At 41.4% G+C, this 19,759-nt stretch overlaps 1 protein-coding gene across 2 annotated transcripts in view; it reads left to right on the forward strand.

Annotated features, from left to right (window-relative positions):
- Positions 1 to 19,759, forward strand: part of CNOT10 (CCR4-NOT transcription complex subunit 10) — a 65,301-nt gene that overhangs the window by 30,260 nt on the left and 15,282 nt on the right. Inside the window, exons 9-13 of one of the 2 annotated variants that reach the window (XM_077754277.1) lie at positions 3,966 to 4,115; positions 5,246 to 5,448; positions 8,689 to 8,810; positions 10,342 to 10,518; positions 11,948 to 12,028. In XM_077754277.1, the coding sequence (XP_077610403.1) occupies positions 3,966 to 4,115; positions 5,246 to 5,448; positions 8,689 to 8,810; positions 10,342 to 10,518; positions 11,948 to 12,028 (733 nt within the window). The remainder of the gene's footprint in view (positions 1 to 3,965; positions 4,116 to 5,245; positions 5,449 to 8,688; positions 8,811 to 10,341; positions 10,519 to 11,947; positions 12,029 to 19,759) is intronic. The other variant, XM_077754278.1, reaches the window with a different exon arrangement.

A 19,759-nucleotide genomic window follows, 5' to 3' on the forward strand; every position in this document is an offset into this window, starting at 1 on the left:
ATTTTATTGCTACTTTTTATCTTAGAGCCAGAGTGTGATTAGGGGAGGGATGGAGGAAGAGACGGACTCTTAAGTAGGCTCCAGGCTCAGCATTGAGCAAATGTGGGGCTCGATCCCACAACCCTGGGATCATGACCTGAGAGGAAATCGAGAGTCTAGACATTCAACCTACCAAAAATTTTTAAAAAAAATTTTTTGAAATAAAATAAAATGAAAGCAAGCATACATGACGTCAAACCAGAAGTAAAAGGAGGCTTCTTCTGAAATGGAAGTAATAGAATTGATTTCAAGACTTTTCTGAAGCAGAAATAAAACATTTTCATTAAAAAAAAATAACAGGCATACCTCATGGCTCAGTAAGGTAAGCCTCCCACTCTTGGTTTTGACTCAGGTCGTGACCTTAAGGTATTGAGTTCGAGCCTGCATCCAGCTCTGTATGGACAGCCAGAGCCTGCTTGGCAGTTCTCTATCCCTTTCTCTCTACCCCTCCCCTGCTTAAGCTCTCAGTAATAAAAATAAAAATTAAAAAAATAAAAGAAAAATTAAAAAAAAACTTGGCAAAAACCATTTCTCTCAGAAATAAATAAAACATTAAAATTAATTTAAAAAAATTTTTAAGTAATCTGTTTTTTTATAACCATCATTTTTTTTAATGTTTTATTTATTTTTGAGAGAGAGAGAAAGACAGCATGAGCAGGGGAGGGTCAGAGAGAGAGGGAGATACAGACTCTGAAATAGGCTCCAGGCTCTGAGCTGTCCGCACAGAGCCCGACGCAGGGCTCAAACCCACGAACCGTGAGATCATGACCTGAGCCGAAGTCGGACGCTTAACCGACCGAGCCACCCAGGTGCCCCTTTAAGTAATCTCTACACCCAACCTGGGACTTGAACTCACAACCCCGAGATCAAGAGTCATGTGCTTCCAGTCGAGCCACCCAGGCGCCCCTCATTTTGTTTTTTTACCAATTTAGAAATTATGTCCAGGGCATGAAGTCCTTGGGCGTTTTTTTTTGTTTGTTTGTTTTGTTTTTAATGAAATGAGACCTTTCAAGGACGTGAGATGATAATGTTTTTACTTCTCCCTTTTTCCCAATGAAAGCTGTGAGCATATGATGATCTTTTAGACTATTAACCATATTGAAAATATTTCTATAGAGTTGGGAAGATAATTACTATTATCTAGTCTTCTGTTTAGAAAGTTTTAATGAATTGCTTGATACTGTTGGTAAAATGAAGGGTAAAATTTGGGGCTTTTAAGTTCACATCACTGTTATTTTATGAAGAGAAAGGAGAAAAATTTATTCAAGAAATGAAGTCAAACTATTAAATGCTTTACACCAAGTTTAAAATGCAAAGAATGGGGGTGCCCAGGTGGCTCGATGTCCCACGCTTTTTTATTTTTTTTATGTTTGTTTATTTTGTGTGTGAGAGAGAGAGAGCAAGCGCGTGCGAGAGAGCGAGCACACGTGCATGGAGCCCAGTGCAGGGCTCAGTTTCACCACCATGAGATCAGGACATGAGCTGATACCGAGTTGGAAGTGCAACTGACTGAGCCATCCACGTGCCCCCAGCGTCCATGTCGTGCTCGCGCTCTCGCTCTCTGCCCCTCCCACCCACTCTCTCTCAAAAACACAAAGGGTAAGTTTTATAGTACTTTTTGTTTTAGATTCTGTTCAGATTTGAACACAGAACGCACATGCAAACATACTCAAGGCTCTCACCTTTTACCTCTTCTGTTGGGTGTGGTGGTAAAAGATGGAGAAAAGTAGTTTGTTCCATTATAATTCTCTTAGATATTCTGTTTATTCTGAGTACGCTTTTTTTTTAACTTATATGCTTATTAATTTTTTTAATTTTTAGTGTTTGTTTATGTTTGAGAGAGAGAGAGTGAATAGAGAAGGGGCAGAGAGAGAGGGAGACAGAATCGGAAGCAGGCTCGAGGCTCTGAGCTGTCAGCACAGAGCCGGATGCGGGGCTTGAACCACGAACCGCGAGATCATGACCTGAGCTGAAGTCCAGAATTGGACACTTAAACCAACAGCAGAGTGAGGAGTGGGGCATGTGGTTGACTAGTCAGTAGATAAGATTATCTAATAGGAAAGATTTTTTTTATTCAGTAGTTTTATTTTTTCATATTTTTCATAGTTACTAATTTTTAAATCATTCATTTGCTTCTCATGTGAACTTTAGTTTTTGCTGCTGACAAAAATATGCTTATTAGAGATTTGAGAATAGAATGTTTCTTAAATTGTTCACAGTGCTACTATCAGAGGCAGTCTGCTTTAAACCTTTTAGTGTATTTGCTATCTTTTTTCCTAAACCTAATTTTTGTCCAATTAAAATATCCTTGCTTAATTTTAAAATGTCAGAAGAAAACCTTTCGATTGTAGTATTAAGCATTGAATATCTTGGTTATTAATTTTCTCTGTCTAGTCCAGCATTTTATATCATTGAGGAAAAGATGGACAATCAGGAAGTTGTTTTGGAGGAATTGGGATGCAATTTAGAAGAAACTAAAGGTTGAATTGCTTTCGTTTCACCCAAACAAAACCCAGAGAAATGAAGGATTAAAATATAAAAATTACAAAAGCAGCTAAAAAGAAACTTGAATATTTTAATTTTGTGGTAGGGAAAACTTGATTAAACATTATCCAAAATGCAAGAACCATGGAGTTTAAAAAAGGTGACCGGGGAACGCCTGGGGGGCTAGGTGGGTTAAACATCTGACTCCTGATTTCATCTTGGGTCATCATCTCGGGGTGAGATGGAGCCCCGAGCTGAGCTCCACACTGGGCTGGGAGCCTGCTTCCCCCCCCCCACTCTNAAAGATGATTAAATTTAACCACATAAAAATGTGAAACTTTTTATGATTAAAAAACCCATAAACACAAACACACTGAACGAGGTCACAAGACAGGTGCCCCAGGGACATTGTGGGAAATATTTGAAGCAGACATGACGAAAGTTTCCTTAGCATACCAGCAGGTAACCAATAGGAAGAACGTCTGTAACCAAATGAGAAAATGGGTAAAGAACCTAGGAAAGCAGTGTGCACGATACGGATGCCTAACAAGCATGAGAGGGCCGCTCGGCCATAGCAATACTATGTTTGTATGTTTTACAGAGAGGGTGTGTGTGTGGACAGGCAGGCACCAGCAGAGAGTCCCAGGCAGTCCCATGCTGTCAGTGCAAACCCAACCTGGGGCTGGGTCCCACGACCCTGGGATCGGACCTGAGCTCCACTGACTAAGCCACCCGCTGTCACAGCCATGGTGATATTTAAAGATATGGGGAGGAAAAGAACAGCGGAGGGGCGCCCGGGGGCTGGGCTGGACGACCCAGTCTTGGTTTCAGCTCCGGTCACCATCTCTCAATCGTGGATTGAGCGGAGCGCAGAGCCCACTTAGGATTGTCTCTCTCCCTCTGTCCCGTTCCTGCTTGTGCACCCGTGTGTGCAGACACGCATGCACTTTCTCTGAAATAACTTAAGTAAAAGAACAGCAGAGACTTGAAGGTTAACAAGCAAAAGCAGGAATGTCTGTATTCTGTTTTATGTATTCTTGCAATTCATTGACTATGTTTCTGTTTTAAATGTTTCCATATATAATTCATTCTTTCCAGTTTCTACATAGTATTTTGTTTGTGTGGATGCAGCGCATATAATGTTACTAATACATATTTTTTTGTCCTTTGTATCATTGTATCATTTGCCTACAATTATTAAGAGTTAAATCAGAAACAAAGACTAAACAGGCTAACAAAATCAAGGTGCAGAGTTGGTTTATCACCTTTAATAAAAGATTTTTAAAGGAAAAGAGCTTACGAAAGGTTGAGATGTTTCTTAAATTTCAGATGCCTTTGAACTTTTCTGTAGGGATTTGGGGAATTGCGATTGCATTGCTGACTGTCGTGTGGCACGTATCCACAGTAAGATTTGTGCACAGATGTATTTGTGTTTTTCTCAGGTGAATGCTTGAGATGCATGTTCTGGAATAATCTTGGTTGCATCCACTTTGCCATGAGCAAGCACAATTTGGGGATTTTCTACTTTAAAAAGGCCCTGCAGGAGAATGACCATGTCTGTGCACAGCTCAGTGCAGGCAGCACCGACCCAGGTGAGCCCCTTGCCGGAAGACCGTTGGTATCTCACTGCCTGAGGAGAGCGTGGCACTACACAGCGTCTGAGCCCTGAGGACTGTGTTACATCCCTGTACTTTATACCTGAAACTAATACAACACCATCCCTAATGTACATGGGAATTTAAAAAATGATCATTGTTTTTACAAGAAAAATAAATAGGTAAATAGAGATAAGTGTCTGGTCAAAATGCATGCCTCCTGTGCCTACCTAAAATTGACATTGACCCTTTCCAACAGGTTTGACCCTGAGGATTAGTAGATACTGCTGCTTCAAACAAAAGGGTGGTAGGAGTCATTACCAAGGAAACTTAAATTACATGCACTTTTTCGTGGATTTGAAAATCAGTAGTCACATATGGTAATGATAGAAAGCAAAATAGGTTGTGAGACATCTCAAACTAGTTTTTTTGTTTTTGTTTTTGGTAAGCTATGCATGCGGCGTAGTGCTTGAACTTAGGACCCAGAGACCGAGTCCTCTGCTGTACCCACGGAGGCAGCCAGGCGCTCCGAATCTAGTTGTGCTATAGCTTCTGTCCAAGGTGTCACATGTGCTGGTATTGCCAGTATCTGACCATCTTTTTGAGCAAATTCTTGAAGTTTCTTATTTTAATATTCATATGACATGAGTCTTTTACTTGGAATGCAGTTATTTACTTTTTTTTTTTTATTTTTTATACATCTGAGTTAGTTAGCAGATAGTGCAACAATGATCCCAGGAGTAGATTCCGCAATGCCCCTCACCCATTTAGCCCATCCCCCTTCCGTCACCCCCTCCCGGAACCCCTGTTTGCTCTCCATATTTACGAATCTTACGTTTTGTCCCCCTCCATGTTTTTATATTATTTTTGCTTCCCTTCCCTTATGTTCATGTATTTTGTATCCTCAAGTCCTCATATGAGTGAAGTCATGTTTGTCTCTCTGACTAATTTTGCTTAGCATAGTACCCCCTAGTTCCATCTACGTAGTTGCAGATGGCAAGATTTCCTGCTTTTTGATTGCCAAGTAATACTCCATTGTGTGTGTATGTGTGTATATATAGACATGTTTTCAGCGTAACTGTTATTTTTAATCTAATGATTTTTCCCAACCTAATCTGTGTCCTCAGGCAAAAAGTTTTCCGGGAGGCCCATGTGTACGTTGCTGACCAACAAGAGGTACGAGCTGCTGTATAACTGTGGGATTCAGCTCCTGCACGTCGGGAGGCCTCTCGCTGCCTTCGAGTGCCTCATCGAAGCCGTGCAGGTGTACCACGCGAACCCCCGCCTCTGGCTGCGGCTGGCGGAGTGCTGCATCGCTGCCAACAAGGGGGTGAGTGCCCCGCGCGTCCTCGTGAGCCCTCGCCCGGCTCGTCACGTAGGAAGCAAGGTGCCTGGAGTCACAGAGACCTCGTCCCTTTTTCACTCTCAGGGAGGTGTAAGGAGAGCCCGCCCTGGAACAGCCGGGCGAAAGACCTAGTTTCCTAGGGCCATTTGCCAGCCGGCGTTCCGCTTCGTCAGGTGCGGCCGCCTCTGTCAGCAGTCACGTGAAAGAGGTGAGGCCGTCGAGAGGGCCACACCTGTGGGAACAGCGGCCTGCTAGCTGCCCGGGGCAGGGGCCTGGCACCTGAGGGCGTGACAGCGGCACACGGGACCCGTGGAAACGCAGCGTGGAACGAGCTGTACGGCACGGCTTCGTGGTGGTGCAGTGAGTGCATTACCAGGCTGTGTCCCCACACGGTTGTTCGCACTGACTGAGATACAGGCCGCTGACCTGGGTGTCCTTGCCGTGGTCTCTGCACGTGCTGGTTGGCAGAAGCTTTTGGCATCTGGAGTGGGGAGTGGTCGGTTAGAGGTGGGGAAGGACAGGTTGTATGGGGATTAACAGGTGCCCATAGCCCCCGCCCCCTGCCCTTGCCGAGTGACGTTCGGGAGGCCTGGCTCTGGGGTTTGCCTGCCTCCGGTGACACAAGGTCCTAGGCCGGCCTCCACCTGCTGGGCGCCCCTTGCTCAGAAGCGGCGGAACCCAGCGTGTGGAGGTGTGTGCACCCGGTGGTGCCCCCGAGGGTGCTCGCGTGGTTAGGGCTCGGGTAGGCCGTGCAGGGAAGAGGAGTGCTGTCTTTGACACACTTTAATGATTTTTGAATTGTAATTTGCCTTTTATTTATTTATTTTTAAAATATTTTTTTATTTAGGGGAGAGAGAGAGAGACAGCGTGAGCAGGGGAGGGTCAGAGAGAGAGGGAGTCACAGACTGAAACAGGCTCCAGGCTCTGAGCTGGCAGTCAGCACAGAGCCCGACGCGGGGCTCGAACCCACGAACCGCGGGATCATGACCTAAGTGAAAGTCGGACGCCCAACCGACTAAGCCACCCAGGCGCCCCTGTGATTTGCCTTTTAAAAGACAACTTTCTTACTGGATAATTCTTTTGTTTTAATATTTGTTTTTTATTTTTGAGAGAGAGAGTGCTAGCAGGGTAGGGGCAGGGAGAGAGGGGGACGGAGGGTCTGAAGCGAGCTCTGCAGACAGCACAGGGCCTGACACGGGGCTTGAACGCACGAGCAGTGCGATCGTGACCTGAGCCAAAGTTGGACACTCGACCAGCTGAGCCCCCCAGGCACCCCTCTTATTGGGTAATTCTTAAATTAATTGAGAAATAACTCTAAGCAGAGCTTATGCTTTATAAAGGAAAAATCTCTAGGAATTACCTATTCTCTTTAATCCATTCATGAATTTAAGTGTTGGAGGCCTCTCATTGGGACACCAGGAAATGACATCAACCAGGGAGTACGGAAATACAGTGAGGCTGAATATTTTCTTTTAAAATTGCTTATTTTTAGGGGCGCCTAGGCGGCTTAGTCGGTTGAGCCTCTAAGTTCAGCTCAGGTCATGATCTCGCGGTCTGTGAGTTTGAGCCCTGTGTCGGGTTCTGTGCTGACAGCTCAGAGCCTGGAACCTGCTTCGGATTCTTTGTCTTCCTCACTCTGCCCCTCCCCCACTCTCTCAAAAATAAATATTAAAAAGAATAAATTAAAACAATAAAGTTCTTATTTTTAGAAATAGTACGTTTAGGATTGTCTTCATTCTTTGGATTTTATTATGAAGTCACTCCCCCATTCTGCAAAGTTCTAAATTTCTAATTTTTAAAAAATGGTAGAGATGACTTGAGTGCCGTAATTTGGTAGATATCAGAATACTCAGTTTGTGCTACGAATAGGAGATATGTCAAAAATAATTACGTCTTTGTGCTTCTCTCCTCCTCCTAAAAAGGCTCTGAAGTGCCCTAAACGACAGTAAAAACACCCCCCAAACACTCTGATAAAACTGGAGAGTAAAATCCCAAAAGCAGAAATTATAAATTCCAAATAAAATTCCATAAAATGTATTGAGTCAGGATAGAAGGACTACTGAAGAAAGCAGTTTGTACCTTCGGAAATAAATTCATTGTTTAATAAAAAGAACAACTTGGGGCACCTGGGTGGCTTGGTCGGTTGAGCATCCAACTCTTGATTTCGGCTCAGGCCATGATGCCAGGGTCATGGAATAGAGCCTGGGTCAGGCTCTGTGCTTAAGTGGAGCCAGCTTAGATTCATTCTCTCTCTCTCCCTCCCTCCTTCTCTCTCTCTCTCTCTCTCTCTCTCTCTCTCTCTCTCTCTCTCTCTCTCTCTCCTACTGTCCTGCTCCCCTGCTGGCCCTTTCTCCTTCTAAGATAAAAGTTAAAATTTTTTTGACTTAATTAAATTGGTGATGTTAAGGAGATCATTTGTGTCCTGTTTATCTGACAGACATTGCTTCAGACCACTTTTGGCAGAAGCACGGCTTATGCTTAGTTGAGTGGGTAAATGAAAGAATAAATGAGAGAACATCTGCTAATTAAAACACACAGACTAGGGCGCCTGGGTGGCTCAGTTGGTTAAATGTCTGACTTCGGCTCTGGTCACGATCTCCTAATCTGTGAGTTTGAGCCCTGCATCAGGCTCTGTGCTGACAGCTCAGAGCGTGGAGCCTGCTTCGGATTCTGTGTCTCCTTCTCTCTCTACCCCTATCCTGCTCAAGCTCTGTCTGTCTCTGTCTCAAAAATAAATAAACGTTAAAAAAACAAAACACAGACTTTATTGTAGGGAGAGTATTTAACCAATTTAAGAGAAGGCTATTCAGGGGCACCTGAGTGGCTCAGTCAGTTAAGTGTCTGACTTCGGCTCAGGTAATGATCTCACAGTTCTTGGGGCTCTGTGTTGACAGCTCAGAGCCTGGAGCCTGTCTTCGGATTCTGTGCCTCCCTCTCTCTCTGACCCTTTCCCTTGCTCTCACTGTCTCTCTCTGACTCTCAAAAATAAATAAAAAAATTTTTAAAATTAAAAAAATAAAGTAGAGCATCTATCACAGGCTTCTAGCTTCATGTACTGATTAACCATGCTTTATGTCGTGCTGAACATGTTTCCTTTATCACCAAAACTCCACGTTGATGGGTCACAGGAACTTCCTTAGAGTGATTAGAAAAGTATTAGGTCATTTTTCACATCCTGTCTTACAGATGCATTAAATTAATTGGAAATTATTTGTATTTTTGCAGACAGCGGAACAAGAAACTAAAGGCCTTCCAAGTAAGAAAGGAATTGTACAGTCTATTGTTGGTCAAGGCTATCACCGTAAAATAGTTCTGGCGTCACAGTCCATACAGAATACTGTATATAAGTGAGTACTGAGCAAAGAGCATGTGTAGGTACTTAATATTATTTCACATCATGTTATTTGTGTATAGAACTGTGCTTAAGATTTTTCATGGAGGAACCACTTTGTAAGTAGTTTTCATTGCTGTGTCAACAACTAGATCCTCATATATAAGACCGCGGTGCATATTATCTGACACAGGATTTCAGTTTATTTATTGCGAATGTGCTGAAACGGTTGATGGCCTCTGAGAATCTGGTATATTTGGTGCCATTATTCAGAATGTCCAGAAGAGGGCACCTTGATGTTTCCTTTTATATGACGTATCTTTGATGTTCTTTATTCAGGTATTTTCTCATAGGCCCTAAAGCTAATTCTTAGTATTGGCAGAAAAAAATGCAAATACATAAGTAACCAAAGCAATATAAAGTTGTCACATGCAGAACCTTCAGTTGAGTAACTTTTAAGTTTGAACATCTTTGGGGGCATCTGAGGGGCTCAGTCAGTTGAACGTCCGACTTTGGCTCAGGTCATGAACTCATGGTTTGTGGGTTCGAGCCCCGCGTCAGGCTTTGTGCTGACTGCCAGCTCGGAACCTGGAGCCTGCTTCTGATTCTGTGTCTCCCTCATTCTCCCTCCCCCTCCCCCACCCACACTCTGTCTCTCAAAAATAAATACACATTAAAAAAAGAACATGTTTAAATATGAACATCTTTATTCTATATAAAGTCCAATTTGGAGTTGCTGTTATTTTTTAAGTAGTGGGCTTTGTAAAAAAATTTGCTGCCTTTTTTCTTCCCAAAAAATAAAATTGTTCTTTGCCATTTCAAAATTTTTCCAAAGTCGTTTTTTTTTTTTAAGTTTATTTATTTATTTTGAGAGAAGGAGAATCCTAACCAGGCTCCAGACTACCAGCGTGGAGCCCGACATGGGCCTCCAACTCACAAACCGTGAGATCATGATGTGAGCCAAAATCGAGAGTGGGACTCTTAACTGATAGAGCCGCCCAGGAGCCCTGCACCCCAGAGTTTTAAAATAGTGTCTGGCACACAGTATTTCGGTCTTAATTTATTTCAGCTATACTGCAGGTTTGTTTTTTTTTTAAAGACTTAAGTTGTATAAAATCTCAGAAAAATTGTGAGATAAAACAAATAAAGCATTTTCGAAAATGAGGGTCAACGGAAACAAGGCTCAGATGTAAAAATCTACTTCCTGTCTTTCCGGTTCTTACTGTGCCTGTCCGGCCCTCATTACCGTCTTCTGCCTGTAGCCCTTGTTAGGCAAGGTGGACGCTGCGGGTACGTTGCCTGCGGGTCGTTTTCCCTCGCAGCCCCGGTCCTGGAGGCGCAGCCGCTTGTTCACGCCGCCCCCACTTTACAGGCGGCCTGTAGGATTCAGGACCGCTAGCGTTCTCTTATAACTGCTTGTGTTCGAATTTTTACCCGTCAGAGGGCACGTTTTCATTTACAGTTATAGTTGTTGTATTCCCCGTAATAGAAAGGTCTTGTTAATTTTTATGTGGCTTCCTTAACTAATTCGGTTTTATTCTTCTCAGTGATGGACAGTCGTCAGCCATTCCCGTAGCCGGTATGGAGTTTGCTGCCATCTGTCTCAGAAATGCCCTGTTGCTGCTGCCTGAGGAACAGCAAGACCCGAAGCCGGAAAATGGGTCTAAAAATAGTAACCAGTTAGGTGGGAACACGGAGAGCAGCGAAAGCAGCGAAACCTGCAGGCATGCTAATCCCTTCCACCCCCTTTGGGGAAACCCCTCGGGACTGCACTAGGAAGCCGCTTTGTCCTCTTGACAATTCCTAAGAATTCCTAAAATCTCGAGACTGAATTTCCTAAATCCTCTGTTTTGAATAATAAGAAAGGAAAAGTATGAATGTTGAGTATTTCTGGAAGAGAGAAGTACGGTGAAGGCTAAGTTAGGAGAGACTCTAGGAAGAGAGTAGTGGAAAGAAGCAGGTTTTCATTGACGGAGACAGAGCTGTCAAGAAATCCTTTGCTCTCAGAGAGAGCACGTTGTTTTTACTTTTATTAAAATAAATACTTCGATCCTAAAACTTCTCATTTCTTCTTATTCTCTTCCTTTTCTCTTAACATACCATAAACCACTAACCTCTAGAATAATTTTATTAATTTCTAGGGGTTTTTTTTAGTATAAGTGCTATACCCATCTCTATAAATTAAGCTTCTAGTAATAATAAAACACCATCATATATAAAGTTCTTTTTACATGTGGCAGCTTTAAATTCAACTCTTTCCTCCCAGCACTCTTTCTGGATTATTATACACATACATTTATTAAAGAAAATTTGAGACAAAACTGGGTTTTTTTTCCCCCTTCCATCAAGAGGTTATAGTTATGTTTTACTGTAGTTGATTAAAAAAAAAAGCAATCAGAAGAATGAGAAGTGTGTGAAAATACTAGAGTGGTCTCCTTTGTAGAGATATTGTTTACGATTAGAAATTTAAAAAGAAATTGTTTTTTTAATGTTTTATTTATTTTTGAGAGAGAGAGACAGATTGTGACCAGGGGAGGGTCAGAAAGAGAGGGAGACACAGAATCCGAAGCAGCTCCAGGCTCTGAGCTGTCAGCACAGAGCCCGACGCGGGGCTTGAATTCATGAACTGTGAGATCATGACCTGAGCTGAAGTTGGACACCTAACTGAGCCACCCAGGCGCCCCAACAATTAGATTTTTTTTTTTTTAATTTTTTTTTAATGTTTTATTTACTTCTAGGAGAGAGAGAGAGACAGCATGAGCAGGGGAGGGTCAGAGAGAGAGGGAGTCACAGACTGAAACAGGCTCCAGGCTCTGAGCTGGCAGTCAGCACAGAGCCCGACGCGGGGCTCGAACCCACGAACCGCGAGATCATGACCTAAGCGAAAGTCGGACGCTTAACCGACTAAGCCACCCAGGCGCCCCAACAATTAGATATTTTTAAAAGTAATATTGTGTATTGGAAAAAAGAAGCCGAAATGCAGTATAGCTTTAACATATTAGAGTTACCAAGTTACTAAGCAGTTTTCATTGGTTGTTTTTGGCTCTTTTGCATGTTTGGCATAAAAAATTGCATGGGAGTAGGGAAAAGGAAACCAAATTTTATATTTAACTGTTTATTTGCTCTTCATAACTAAGTCTGTCTTTATTTTAGCAGTAAAAGCCATGATGGAGATAAGTTCATTCCAGCTCCACCTTCTTCTCCATTGAGAAAACAGGAATTAGAAAACTTAAAGTGAGTATGTAAACAAAGTTAGCATAGCAGCTACTGCACGTTATTTGTAATCTTTATTTTCCTGATATTATTATGAATGGTATCGGTGGAATGTCAGGTATGAAACCGATCTTTCAATCTTGTGATAAACCCTGCTAGTCAGAATGTATTATCTTTTTAAAAAAATTTTTTTAACGTTTATTTATTTTTTAGAGAGAGCGTGCGAGCAGGGGAGGGGTAGAGAAGGCGAGACACAGAATCTGAAACAGGCTCCAGGCTCTGAGCTGTCAGCACAGAGCCCAACACGGGGCTTGAACCCACAAACCGTGAGGTCATGACCTGGGCTGAAGTTGGATGCTTACCCGACTGAGCCACCCAGGTGCCCCCAGAGTTTCATTTTTAAAGTATCAAATTTATCACTCTTCTTACTTTTTATCCATTTCATGTAATGTGTAGAAAGGCCTTCTTGCCTTCAAGATTCAGAAAGTAATTCACACACGTGTTCTAGCACTGTCACAACCACCAATCTGAATTTTTGTTTCATGTAGAGTTTTGTTTTATATAAATGAACAAGGTGTAGGAATCGATCCTGACTAATTTTTCATAGTATAGTCCATTTGATGAAGTTCATTTAGCTGTCAAAACATGAACAGAACTATAAATGTTCAGATTTTATGTGTAAACAGTTTATAATTACATTTTTATAAAATAATATGTCTATGTCTATTTGTAAAAAGAAACATCTGGAGGGGTATATGTTTAAAACTTGATAGTGTTTATTCCTGAATGGTGGAATAAATGTTGATTTTTATTTTCTTATTGGATATCCATTTTTTTCTAACTCTGTAAAAAGGAAGACATTTCAGGGTATTTCATTAATGTTAGGGACACTCCTCCTTGCATACCTAGTGTTTTTGGAGGAAGATCAGCCAGCCTGATGTGCCATTTTCTCTCTTTTTTTTCCCTCATTTAAATAACGATGTGCCCTTAGCTGACCCTGTGGTGTCAGATCAGTGTGTTCATGACAGGGCACTGCTGTCCATGAGCTCAGGGCCCCACCTGCCGTGTTCACCTGAACAACAGCTTTTTAACTTATTTTATTCTGTGGACGTATAGCATAAATTCACATTTTGCAGTAATGCTCTCTCTGACCTGGGTTTTATTATCAGGAGGAAAGAATTAATCCTATGAATATAGAGACAAAAATCTTAAATTTCAAAATTAGTTAGAAATGGGGAGTTGGTCATATAAGGGACATTTTGAAAGTAGTTTTTTTTTTTTAATTTGACAAAGGTAATTAAATGTTTTTATTCAGTAATCTTTAGTTACATTAAAATTTCTTGAATTCTCTTGTATGAGTGGTAAGATAGCAAGAAAATAAAAGCACTGTAACAACTCACCAGTGAAACAGTGGCAAAAATAAAATATACAGAAGAAGGTTGCCATGGAATAAAATAAAACTGAATTTTTAGAAAGCAATCAAATTCCAACAATATAGGTAAAACTCACTATGCTAGATTTTTGTCCTGAGTAGAAATCTGTAAAAACAAAGGAGGTTCTGTAAAGCTGATCTGTATTTGGTATAAGGTGAGCTGGTGGGGAAGGAAGTGGACTGTCATGTTAGCCAGGACAATATTTAGAAAAATGCTTTCATTTGCCAAAAAACATACTGTTCTCCCCCAGTATTACTGCTCAGTGCTTCCTGGAGACGTGGCTCCTTATGGAGCCTCCTGCATTTCATATGTAGCTCAGGGTTCATTCAGTTCCAGGAGGTTATTTTGCGTGGTAAGAATCTCAGGAGAGAGTGTTATATGGTGCAGGGGTGCCTGCCTGGCTTGTTTGGAAGAACATGGACTCTTGATCCTCAGGGTCATGAGTTCAAGCCCCACTTTGGGGTAAAGAAACTATTAAAAAAAGAAATGACATAGTGTAAAGTAAAATTTGACCCATCCCAGCCCTCTGGTTCCAAGATCTTCCAGAGGGATGAACAGTGACTGGTTTCTTTTATGTCCTTCCAGTGAGAGTTCTCATTCCTGTGTCAGCAAATGGATATATGGTATTTTTTTTAAGTTTTATTTCATTTATTTTGAGAGGGAAAGATTGTGTGCGTGTGTGCACACGACTGGGGGAAGGCAGAGAGAGAGGGAGAACCCCAGGCAGGCTTCTCGCTCTCATGCACTATAAGAGCCAAAATCAGAAGTCCTTCACTTAACCGGCTGAGCCACCCAGGCGTTCCCGTGGCATTTTCTATGCTAACAGTTGTTCAGTGTCCGTCTTGTTCTGTACCCGGCTTGTCCCGTTTGACAGTGTATCTTTAGAGGTTGCTCTGTATGGGTACAAAGCTCCGTTTCGTTCTTTACAATAGGGGCATCAAATTGCATTATATGGATGTGACATAGATCATTCTTTTATATTCAGCTGTTTATATGTTTCCAGTCTTTGTTACAAATAACGTTGCAGTGAATGTCATCGTACACAGTCTTTAAGGAGAATCCTTAAGAAGCTATTTAAACAATTTTTATATCGAAGTTTTTTTAATTTATTGGAGTATTAATCTTAGGATTGCTTTACGCATGCGATTGGCAAGGATAGTATTCTGTAGTGGCTGGACAGCTGCAGAGCTGCGTGAGAAGACTGCGTTCTTACAGTGGCATCGCACAGAGGGTGGGCGCAGGGTGCGTGGGGTACTTCCTCTCCGAGTTTTGTACCTTTTGTGGCACGACTCTCGGCTTTCCACGTGTCCTCTCGGAGGACTGGTCATTTCTAGAGAAAGTAAAATTACTTCCCTGTTTTTGTGGAAAGGGGCAAAGGGTCTCCACAGGGAATTCCATCATCGTAAAGTGAGGCAAAGATGGGTTTGCTCATATATGTTAACCTTTTTTCTGTCGGAGCAGATGGGAGAGAGCAAACGGGACAGGATGGAAGGAGCCCCTGGGTGGATTTATAAAAAGGTCTGTCCTAGAAGACGGTGGGGACCGTAATGTGGAGACAAACCGTGCGGGCAAGGAGTTGGAAAGGATTTGCGCCGCAATTTTCAAAGCTGTAAAAGCTCATGACGCGGGTGGCCGTGCGAAAGGGCAGCCCTGTGGCCGGGGCCGGCTCTCTCGCATGGAAGGAAGGAGACTGAGCTCACTGGTTTTCTTTTCAGATCACGGAATTCTTGGAGATTTCATCCACTTCTGATCTGAACTCTTTTATGTGATTGGAAATGTGTGTGACTAGTGTATAGTTTAGTGTGTATGGACTATTATACTTGACCTCTGGTGCTCTATAATACCCACGACACCAATATCAAACCTCATTTCCTATTTTCAGCATAAGTAATATGCAGTAAAGTACCATGCGTGTGCTAATGGCCACTTCCTATAGTATGGGTTCACAGCCCCTCGAGTACTTTCTTTTTTTCATTTGTGTATAGATGAAGATGGGTTCCAAAAAATACTTGTTCTAACCAAATTTCAGACAGATATGTTTTGAAGGGATTGTGAGATTCTGCATTAGAATTAAGATAGTTCTCAGAAAAATATTCTCACAATTGAAACAAATTTACCCCAAATCAAGGAAGTGTGTCAGAAAGTAAAGAGGCAGTTTAATTGTGAGGTTCAGATGAACGCTGTTAAAATATCGTTCAGGTCCTGGGGCGCCTGGGTGGCTTAGTCGGTTAAGCGTCCAACTTTCACTTAGGTCATGATCTCGCGGTTCGTGGGTTCAAGCCCCTCATCGGGCTCTGTGCTGACTGCCAGCTTGGAGCCTGGAGGCTGTTTCAGTCTGTGACTCCCTCTCTCTCTGACCCTCCCCTNCAGTTTCATTCAATTAAGAACTCATACACACATTCTATAGCCTTAAATTAAATAAATGCTGTGACTTAACATTTTCAAATAAAAGCTGATTCTGTTTCTAGGTACTTAACCCAAGGGAAATGAAAACTTGTCTACATAATAAATTAATAGCAGCTTTACTCATGATAGACAAAAAACTAGAAATAGTCCAGACAACCATTAGTAGGAGAATGGATAACTAAATTGTAATCTGCTTTATACTACTCAGCTATAAAAACAACACATTAGGGGGTGCCTAGGTGGCTCAGTCGGTTAAGCGTCTGACTTTAGCTCAGGTCATGATCTCACAGTTCGTGGGTTCGAGCCCCATGTCGGGCTCCGTGCTGACAACTCAGAGCCTGGATCCTGCTTCGAATTCTGTGTCTCCCTCTCTCTCTGACCCTCCCCTGCTCACGCTGTCTCTCTCTCTCTCAGAAATAAAACACTAAAAAATTAAAAAAAAAAAAAAACATATTAATGAGGTGCCTGGATGGCTCATTTGGTTAAGCACCTAACTCTTTTTTTATATATTTATTTTTAAAATAAGTTTATTTTGAGACAGAGAATCCTCATGTGTGTGAGCAGGGGGTGAACAGAGAGAATTCCACACAGGATTGTATCAGCAGCACAGAGCCCAGTGCTAGGCTTGATCTTCTGAACTGTGAGACCATGACCTGAGCCGAAACCAAGAGTCAGATGCTCAACCGACTGAGCCACCCAGACGCCCGTGCCTGCCTCTTGGTTTCAGCTCAGATCATGATTCCAGAGTTGTGGGATTGAGTCCTGCATCAGGCTCCATGCTGAGTGTGGAGCCTGCTTGAGATTCTTTCTCCCTCCATCCCTCTTGCAGTCTCTCTCTCTCTCTAAAAACAACAACAGATTATTGATATGAACAAATCTCAAAACGTTAGGTGTTTCTGGAATGCCTGGGTGGCTCAGTCGGTTAAGCATTCAACTTTTGGCTAAAGTCATGATCTTATGGTTCGTGGATTCAAGTCCTGCCTTGAGCTATGTGCTGATATCTTGAAGCCTGGAACCTGCTTCAGACTCTTTGTCTCCCTCTCTCTCTGCCCCTCTCTCTCTTTCTCAAAAATAAACAGTAAAAAAAAAAAAAAAAGTTTCGTGGGGAAGAATTGACTAGAAGAATCTAGGGTGATAGAAATGTTCTGTATCTTAATTGAGTTAGTGGTTACATGTATATATTCAAACTCATCGAACTGTACCCTTAACGTAATTCATTTTGGTGTATATAAATTATATCTCTCTTAAAATTTTAAGGTATTGTAGCATGTGGGTGGTTAAGTCAGTAGAACATGTGACTTTTCATTTTTGGATTCTAAGTTCAAGCCCCACATTGGGTATAGAGATGACTAAAAAAAATGCACTTAAAAAAATAAATGTTAAGATATTTTTAAAATTATTAATTATTAATAATAATTACCATTTATTATTAATTAATAATAATTATCATTAATTATTAATGCAAACATTAATACAATTCTAAGTATATTATTTTGGGAAATATGATTTAACTACTAATGATTGATACATGGTCAGTCTCCCATTCTTGACATGTCATGGAAAACTCAAGTTTCTTCACGGAAAAAAAAAATTCTTGTATTTACCATATTGCTTAGACCCCAAGGTGCAGTATCAGGGCAGAACCACTTACCACGTCACTGCCAAGCACATGAAAGGTGCACTGTTTAAGGGTGTGATACAAGCGATTTCAAAACTCACTACCAAAACAATGTAAAATGTGTCAGCAGTTTTTTATACTGATTGTATGTTGAAATGATATTTTATATATATTGGGTTATTTTAAGTATATTAAAACTAATTAATTTCACCTGTTTCTTCTACCTTCTTTAATGTTTCTAGTAGAAAATTTAAACTATACTTCCGGCTCCAATTATATTTCTGTTGGACAGTGCTTCTCTGAGTGCTTCTCAGAACTGTCTTTGAAGTGTGTTTTTGTTGAGACAAACTCAACTATTTGTTGATTTGTTTTGAGAGCGGCAGAGAGAGAGGGAGAGAGAATCCCAAGTAGGCTCCGTGCTGTCAGCACAGAGCACAACGCGGGGCTCAGTCCCAGACCGCGAGATCGTGGCCTGAGCCCAGACCAAGAGTTGCATGTTTAACTGACTGAGCCACCCAGGTGCCCCTACCTTACGTTTTTTGAAATGGATTTATTTATTGAGATATAACTCACAAATCATACAGTTTACCCATTTAAAATTTACAATCCATTGGTTTTTTGTGTATCCAGAGTTGTGCAGCCATCACGAGTCCGTTTTAGTCACTTTCATCACCTCAAAAAGAAACCCAGCACCCTTTACTGTCATCCCTTTGCCCCCCGTCTACTACCCAGCCCTGACTGATCTACTTTCTAACTCTTTAGATTTTTCTGTTCTGGACTTTCACATGAATGGAATCAAAGTAATATGTGAGCTTATATGACTGGCTTCTTTCATTCTAAGACTGGCTTCTTAGGATAATGTTTTCAGGGTTTATCCAAGTCGTAGCATGTATCATATTCTTTTTTATTGTTGAATAATATTTCATCCTATGGGTATACCGCATTTTGTTTATCCATTCGTTCACGGATAGACATTTGGATTATTTGTCTTTTTAAAAAAATTTTTAAGTAATCTCCACACCAAACATGAGGCTCAAACTTAAAACCTTCAGTTTGAGAGTCGTGTGCTCTACGACAGAACCAGCCAAGGCACCCCTGGGTTATTTGTCATTAAGCTGTTGTGAATAATGCTGCTGTATACGTTTGTGTACAGACTTTTGTGTCGGCGTATGTTTTTATCTCTCTTGGATGTTTACCTAGAAGTAGAATTGCCAGGTCACATAGCAATTCTGTTTACTCCTTTGAGGAATCGCCAGCCGTTTTCTAAAACGGCGGTACCATTTTATAGTCCTACCAGCAGGACATGAAGGACCCGGTGTGTTCACACCCACACCAGTGTTTTTTATTTCCATGTTTTTGACTGTACGTTGTAGTGGGTGTGAAGTGGTATCTCACTGTGGGTTTGATTTCCCTTTCTGTGAAGACTAAAGATGCTGAGCTTATTTCTATGTATTCACTGGGCATTTGTATATCTTCCTAGGAGAAATGTTTATTCAGAGCCTTTGCCTATTTTTTAATCAGGTTATTACTCTTTTATTATTGAGTTGTAATAATTCTTTATACATTCCATAAACAAGACCCTTATCAGATACATGACTTTCAAATATTTTTTTCCATTCTGTGGGTTATCTTCTCACTTTTTTGAAGGTAGCCTTTGAATCACAAGTTTTTCATTTTAATTTGGGTAAAAAAATAATAAAACTGAGGTAAAAGTTTTTCATTTCAATGAAATGCAACTTTTTTTGGTCTTTGTTTTATTTATTTATTTTTTTACATTTATTTATTTTTGAGAGACAGACAGAGCACAAGTGGGAGAGGGGCAGAGAGAGAAGGAGACACAGAATCTGAAACAGGCTCCAGGCTCTGAGCTGTCAGCACAGAGCCTGATGTGGGACTCGAACTCATAAACTGTGAGATAATGACCTGAGCCGAAGTCGGACGCTTAACCAACTGAGCCACCCAGGCGCTTCTATTTTTTTTGTCTTTGATTGACCATGCTTTCTGTGTCATATCTAAGAATCCTTTACCAAATCCAAGGTCATGTTGGTTTACCCCTATGTTTTCTTCTAAGAGTTTTATAGTTTTAGCTGTTACATTTAGGTCTTTGATCCATTTTGAGGTAATTTTTATCTATGATAAAAGGTAAGGTCTCAACTTAATTCTTTTGCATACTAGTCCTCACTAACAGTAAAGAAATAAGTTCATAGGATCTGTCACATACTAACATTTCATTATTGCTTAGTGATTTAATAGCAGTCTTGGGTATGTCCTGTGTCTGCATTTTCTAGGGCATCT

The sequence above is a fragment of the Crocuta crocuta genome, unplaced genomic scaffold, assembly GCF_008692635.1.
Source record: "Crocuta crocuta isolate KB4526 unplaced genomic scaffold, BGI_CrCroc_1.0 scaffold70, whole genome shotgun sequence".
Classification (NCBI taxonomy): domain Eukaryota; kingdom Metazoa; phylum Chordata; class Mammalia; order Carnivora; family Hyaenidae; genus Crocuta; species Crocuta crocuta.